A 7,713-nucleotide genomic window follows, 5' to 3' on the forward strand; every position below is an offset into this window, starting at 1 on the left:
TCTACATTTTAAATACCTCTTCAGAGAAGAACAGTATTTCATGTTACCATGTCTGTCTTCAGAAAGTTGAAAGGGGTAAAGGAGTGTATTCATCCTGCAGCTGTGGCCCATGTGTTTGAAAGAGACTTTAGTGAGAAAGATGTTGGTAGAGTTCCTGATGTAAAGAGTCTGTCACAAGAAGATCAACAGTTCCTCAAAGAAGTGGCAGAAAACATTCAGTTTACTAATGGACACTACCAGCTTGCTTCCCCTACCATTTAGAACCAATAAAGTTAACTTGGTAAACAATAGAGAAGAGGCAGTGAAACAAGCACAATGGCAAAGAAGAAAAATGAAACTAAACCCAAAGTACCATGAAGATTATGTGGAATTTGTTGAGAAATTAGTGTCGAAAGGATATTCTTATAAGGTTCCAGAGGATCGTTTGTATGATGAACAGCCTGGTGTCTACTATCCCCCACCCCCCCCCCCCCCCCCCACAAAAAAAAAAAAGAAAAAAAAAAAATGGAAGATTAGAATAGTCTTTGACTGTAGTGCTAAATACCAGGTAGTTCCCTTAATGACAAGTTGATGCAAGGTCCTGATATGACTAATTCCCTGGTTGGAGTTCTCATCAGATTTTGTGTAGAAAGGGTGGCCTTGCGGGTGACATAGAATCTATGTTTACCAAGATCTGGTACCAAAAGTCCAACATAAATATCTAAGTTTCTTATGTTGGCCTGGTGGTGAACTTGAAAGCGAACTTAAAGAGTATCAAATGGGTGTTCACATCTTTGGAGCAAGCATCATCACCCAGCATCGCCAATTACACTTTGAGGGCAGCAGCTGACCTTCCAAAGGAAAATCATGGCCCAGATATAGAACGCACATTAAGACTAATATTTATGTGGACTGATATGGATGATTATTTGAAGTCTGAACCTTCAGAAGAGCAGGCATTAAGACTTGTGAAAGATGTTACAGCAGCGTTGAAAGAAAGAGGTTTTTGGCTGACAAAGTTTGTGAGTAACAGCAAGCTGATGTTGAAATCAATCGCGCAAGAGGACCGTTCAAAAGATCTTCAAACATTTGATCTGACTATGATGAACTTCATGCAGAAAAAACTCTTGGTCTTCAATGTAATATTGAAAATGACTACTATACTTTCTCCGCAAGCTTGGACCTAAAACCGCTTACAAGGAGAGGCATTTTGTCAACAGTACGTTCCCTCTATGATCCTCTTGGTTTTGTATCTCCTTTTCTTTTGCCAGCTAAAAGAATGCTTCGAGAAGTTGTCATTTGTAGAAAAAACCATATGATGGCTGATTTACCATTGGAAAAAGTAATTCCAGCTGCTCCATTCACATACAGGTGTTGACTTCTTTGGGCCAGAGCAATTCATACGGAGACAGTCAATTCCTTAGACACATCGTCCTTCATGAATGCTTTAAGGAGGTTTGTTTCTAGAGGAGGAAATGTAAAGAAGACTTGGTGTGACAATAGGACAAACTTTCATGGAGCTGCGAAAGAGTTGAGGAAGTCACTGCAAGAGATAAATGATGATCAGATCAGGGCTTTCCTCTCAAAAGAAAGCATCAGCTGGACCTTCATTCCCCCTACAGCTAGTCATATGGGAGGTGTGGAAATATCAAATTAGCACTATGAGAAGGTTCTTGACTTCTGTATTCAAAGAACATGCTGGACGACTGGATGATGAGAGTTACCGAACTCTTCTCACAGAAGTTGAGGCTATAGTGAATGACCGTCCTTTGACCTCAGCAGTGATACCCAGATGACTTACAACCACTCAGTCCAGCACAGCTGCTCACAGAAATCAAGTGTCGTGATGCCACCATCTGGTGTTTTTCAGAAAGGAGATATGTATCTGCGACAGAGGTGGCGCTATGTTCAATTCTTGGCCAACCTATTCTGGACTAGATGTCGAAGAGAATATTTATCAACATTACAAGAGAGACAGAAGTGGAACAAGGAAAAGCAGCACCTTCAGGCTGGTGATATTGTCCTTGTAAAAGATGATAATCAGTTAAGGAGCAACTGGATGATGAGTCGTGTTATCAGCACTGAAAAGGACAGAACTGGTTTTGTAAGAAGTGTAGTCTTAAACACACAAACCTAAGAGCTCCATCAACCCATTCAAAAGCTTGTTCTTCTCGTTAAGGGAAAGGATATAATCGGGTAAAGAGGCTACAGGATAATTGTAAATAGACCATAAAAATGACTCTTGGCCTAGAACAATCCACCACAAGCAGTTCTCCTTCTCTGGTCTACATTGTCTAGTACGAGAATAGTACTGAAGCAGAAGCTCAAAAAATGGTCAGTTTTCATAATTCACAATGAATATAACTAACACTAGGTGAGCAAATCCACAATTCAAGAGAGAGAGAGAGAGAGAGAGAGAGAGAGATATTTTATCTTCGTTTTCAAGATTTTAATTCCATATTCTAATCTGGTTTGTTATGAGAAATGAATGAAGTACAATGAATAATCATGATGAATGAACAGAGACAAACGTTTCAGTCACTGATGCTGTAATAAATTCAACCACAAACCTCATACATTTGTACTAATGTGTGAAGCGAAATGGACGTCACATTCTTAACACCTAAAACATGACCAATTTATCTTCAGTTAGGCCTACTTATTAGGCACCGCCTACCATACCAGAACGGTAGTAGTAAAATATTATGATCTCCCTGGAGAGAGAGAGAGAGAGAGAGAGAGAGAGAGAGAGAGAGAGAGAGAGAACACCGCATAAACACAAGAACAGCCTTTGTATGTTAACAGATACAAAGGCTGTTCTTGTGTTTCTTAAAGACCGTTTTAAAGTAAAGTATGAATTTATTGAAGGAAATTACGAAGAACAATCATATTTGCTTGAGAAATGCAAAAGAAAGGTAGATGAAGAGGACAATAAACTTTTAGAGGAGGAATCTGATATAAATGAATTATGGGAATCATTGAATAAAATGAATAAAGGAAAATCACCTGGAAGTGATGGATTAACTGTGGAGTTTTATAAACGATTTTGGTATGTTATCAAAAACGATTTTTCATAGGTAATGAAATGTATGCTGAAAGAAAGAAAGTTATCGGAATCACAAAATTTTGATTGTAAAATTCCAGCAAAAACAATGGCAAATCGTTTGAAACTTGTACTCGGAAAAATCATATCACCTGAACAATATTGTGGCACTCCAAACAGATCCATAATTCACTGCAATAATTCAATAAGACATAATGAATTATGTAAGAGAAACTCATTTGAATGCAGGGATGTTTAACTTGGACTGGTCCAAAGCTTTTGATAGGGTGAACTTTCCCTTTCTTTTTAGAGTTATGGAAAAGCTTGGATTTTCAGTGAAATTTATTTCATGGTTAGAAATATTATAAAAAGAATGTAAAAGTATGATATGTGTGAATGGACTATTTACAGACACCTTTAATGTAAGAAGGTCGGTTAGAAAAGGCTGTCCACTATCAGTGTTACTGTATGTCATCTTCCAAAATCCATTGTACCTAGCATTAAAAAAAAAAAAAATGGTACCTCCAACATTACCAAACAATGACAAAATTAAAGTACAGGAATTTGCTGATGATACAACAGTAATTTTTGCAGACGATGATTCATTAATAGAGATTCACTATGAGATCAAGAAATTTGGAGCAGCAACTGGCTCATTATTAAACAAAGAAAAATCTGTCATCTTAGGAATTGATGAATGGTCAGGCAGAAGAGACTGGAAGTCAACTTGTTTCAAAGTTGTGGACTGTGCTAAAATTTTGGGCATTTACTTCAGCAATTCGTATGCAGAAACTTGTGAAATAAATTGGTCAGATATTGAGAAAAAAATTGAAAAGGCAGTTAACATGTTGTGTAAAAGGTATTTAACACTTTACCAGAAAGCACTAAGAATCAACTCTTTGATATTGTCCAAAATGTGGTGTGTAGCTCACACTTCCGCTAATAATAAAAAAAAAAAAAGTTTATTTATTTATATTTTTGTATTAACAGAATTATCCAAATAATGCAAATTATTGGAATGTAATTGTATTTTTGTAATAAAAGAAAAAAAGTTTATAAATTTACGCTCACGGTTTATGTCAGGTTTTCAACCAGTTGTGTCAACTTATTTATTCAAGATTCATATCCTTTAAATGCCAATTTCATTCGAGACTTATACTTATACTTCATGAAACCTCGAGCCAGGAAAATCTACCACCCAATATGACACGATCTCGCTTCACCTTAAAAAAAATAAATAAATAAAAAATCCAGGGGAAATGTCACTCGAAAAAGTCACATTAATCTTTCCTAGAAACTGAACCCAGAGGGTACATTTTAACAACCGGAATGTTTCCACCTTCGCAGAGGCGGGTTTAGTACTACAAGCCCGTTGCGGATGACCGTAAAAACATAGACAAAAGACTTTGTCTATCAACAAGATGATGACTGCCAAGAAATGTATTGTAAATTTTTATGTTTCCTGTGACTTTATGACCTCCCACCATAAATTCGTGTGACTTTCTTTCCTGTGACTTTTTTCCCCCAGCCAATATTGACTTCTCTTCCTGTGACTTTATTTGTCGTCCACCAAGAGTGTAGGTACTACTTATCTTGGGCAGAGGAAGGAGACGCTGCAGCAAAGAAGAGTCTCCTCTGGTCAAGCCAACAATCTCACAGAGGGTCCCCCCCCCCCCCCCCGCCCCCCTCCTCAAAGGGTCATTCCTCTCTCGCAACATCCAACCATTTGATGGCGACAACGAGGCCAAATCCAACTGGTCGTAGTACCACAAAAATCGACACATTTTCCAAGTCATAAGCAAACCAAGTGAACCAACAGACGAATGAGCAAACTTAACAAAAGACAATCCTCCTTGGCAAGAGTGATGGAGACGTCAAGTCACTCCCTAATATAGCTACTAGATATTATAACCTATTAATTACAATATGTGGCAGCACCAGACGTCGTGAGCATGGGACAGGGACCCACTGTAGAATCGCTAGTCCTACAAAAAACCGGGAATGAGCCGCCTGATTCTTACCTACTATGTGTCCCAATGTAAATGATTAATTGACAGCATTTCATACCTCTCCGTCACAAAGCAAATGAGTCACGGACATCCCAATGTGGAAATGAAGGGAAACAGTTAGTATAAAACAGCAGCCACAGAAACACTTACAGAGGCAAACTTGAACGCTGCAGGGATGCCAGAGAGAAGAGAGAGAGAGAGAGAGAGAGAGAGAGAGAGAGAGAGAGAGAGAGAGAGAGAGAATGGTCATCTTCTTCCACTTGATCTGGGCATCAGGGCCCTAAAATAAAAATGTTTCAGATTATTAATCACTTAATAATGTGAAAAAACACAGACATCTCAATACACATAAGAGCAAACCTAATAAATACGAGGCTGGACTATTATAGCAGAAAACACACAAAAAAAGGAGATATTTTGTTTTTTCAGAAAAGAATAGGCTGTGCTGCATTAATTAACCTACAAATAAAACAATCCTTATCAGGAGATTATTATGTAGTGATGCTTTTCAAGCAATCACCGGTTGGTTAAGAGAGACAACACAAACAAACACATGCACTTCAGTACTACACGGGCGCACAAACGAACTCACTAATAGAAAGAAATACAGGAACTTGATGCGAGAATCATCAGACAGGAAAAGCATCAAATTAGGACTTGATAGAAGCATTAACGTCTCTTATATAAGGATAACATGATTATTAAATACTATATATAAATGACAATAGATTAAGTACATATCACACGACTATGACCTGCTCTGCTCTGCTCTGCTCTGCTCTGCTCCGTTTCGCTTTGCGCTGCTCTGCTCGCTCGGGATGTTGAGTCTCTTGGGCTGCTGCTGCTGACCTCATGACATCGTCAGCGTTTTACCCCGTGACTACCATCTCACCCCAAGTCTTCCTTCTTCACTACTCTTTCTTAGGATACATACATACACACACACACAAACACACACACACACACACAAACACACACACACACACACTACATATATATATATATATCCTATATATATATATATATATATATATATATATATATCGAGCTACAATGTCCTTTAATATCTAATTCGCTCTACCTCGGAATTAATATATTTTGCATATATGCTTAACCGAAGGGGAATTTTTTCTCGATAATAGATTTGCCTGGACCAGGGCGCGAACCTATGGATCCTTTTCAAACCCAGGAACGTCAGTGAAGCGTTACCTACTACACCACCGCGAGAGGCTAAAAGTTCCTGTCGCCTCTCACCCTCATATACCTTTCGCGCGCAGGTAATTAGTGGTTTGGAGACAACATCAACCCACCTCGACTCGGTAGAGTTTGTAGTGCTTTTGACAGCACGTAGCCAATCTATAAGTCATATCACATTTCCGTGATTCATATATATATCGAGCTACAATGTCCTTTAATATCTAATTCGCTCTACCTCGAATTAATATATTTTCATATATGCTTAACCGAAGGGGAATTTTTTCTCGATAATAGATTTGCCTGGACCAGGGCGCGAACCTATGGATCCTTTCAAACCCAGGAACGTCAGTGAAGCGTTACCTATACACCACCGCGAGAGGCTAAAAGTTCATGTCGCCTCTCACCCTATATACCTTTCGCGCGCAGGTAATTAGTGGTTTGGAGACAACATCAACCACCTCGACTCGGTAGTGTTGTAGTGCTTTTTTGACAGCACGTAGCCAATCTATAAGTCATATCACATTCGTGATTCATATACATATATCGAGCTACAATGTCTTTAATATCTATTCGCTCTACCTCGGAATTAATAATATTTCATATATGCTTAACCGAAGGGGAATTTTTTCTCGATAATAGATTTGCCTGGACCAGGGCGCGAAACCTATGGATCTTTCAAACCCAGGAACGTCAGTGAAGCGTTACCTACTACACCACCGCGAGAGGCTAAAAGTTCATGTCGCTCTCACCCTCATATACCTTTCGCGCGCAGGTAATTAGTGGTTTGGAGACAACATCAACCCACCTCGACTCCGGTAGTGTTTGTAGTGCTATTTTGACAGCACGTAGCCAATCTATAAGTCATATCACATTTCCGTGATTCATATACATATATCGAGCTACAATGTCCTTTAATATCTAATTCGCTACTACCTCAGGAATTAATATATTTTCATATATGCTTAACCGAAGGGGAATTTTTTCTCGATAATAGATTTGCCTGGACCAGGGCGCGAACCTATGGATCCTTTCAAACCCAGGAACGTCAGTGAAGCGTTACCTACTACACCACCGCGAGAGGCTAAAAGTTCATGTCGCCTCACCTCATATACCTTTCGCGCGCAGGAATTAGTGGTTTGGTGGGTTGATGTTGTCTCCAAACCACTAATTACCTGCGCGCGAAGGTATATGAGGGTGAGAGGCGACATGAACTTTTAGCCTCTCGCGGTGGTGTAGTAGGTAACGCTTCACTGACGTTCCTGGGTTTGAAAGGATCCATAGGTTCGCGCCCTGGTCCAGGCAAATCTATTATCGAGAAAAAATTCCCCTTCGGTTAAGCATATATGAAAATATATAATTCCGAGGTAGAGCGAATTAGATATTAAAGGACATTGTAGCTCGATATATGTATATGAATCACGGAAATGTGATATGACTTATAGATTGGCTACGTGCTGTCAAAAGCACTACAAACACTACCGGAGT

General features: G+C 39.1%; 1 protein-coding gene across 1 annotated transcript in view; it reads right to left on the bottom strand.

Moving 5' to 3' along the window:
• Window positions 1–536: 536 nt before the first annotated feature.
• The window catches only part of LOC135204512 (major facilitator superfamily domain-containing protein 12-like), a 30,261-nt gene continuing 23,084 nt past the window's right edge, over window positions 537–7,713 (bottom strand). Inside the window, exon 6 of the mRNA XM_064234682.1 lies at window positions 537–719. Coding sequence (XP_064090752.1) covers window positions 537–719 — 183 coding nt within the window. The remainder of the gene's footprint in view (window positions 720–7,713) is intronic.

Source organism: Macrobrachium nipponense, chromosome 47, assembly GCF_015104395.2.
Source record: "Macrobrachium nipponense isolate FS-2020 chromosome 47, ASM1510439v2, whole genome shotgun sequence".
Lineage (NCBI taxonomy): Eukaryota > Metazoa > Arthropoda > Malacostraca > Decapoda > Palaemonidae > Macrobrachium > Macrobrachium nipponense.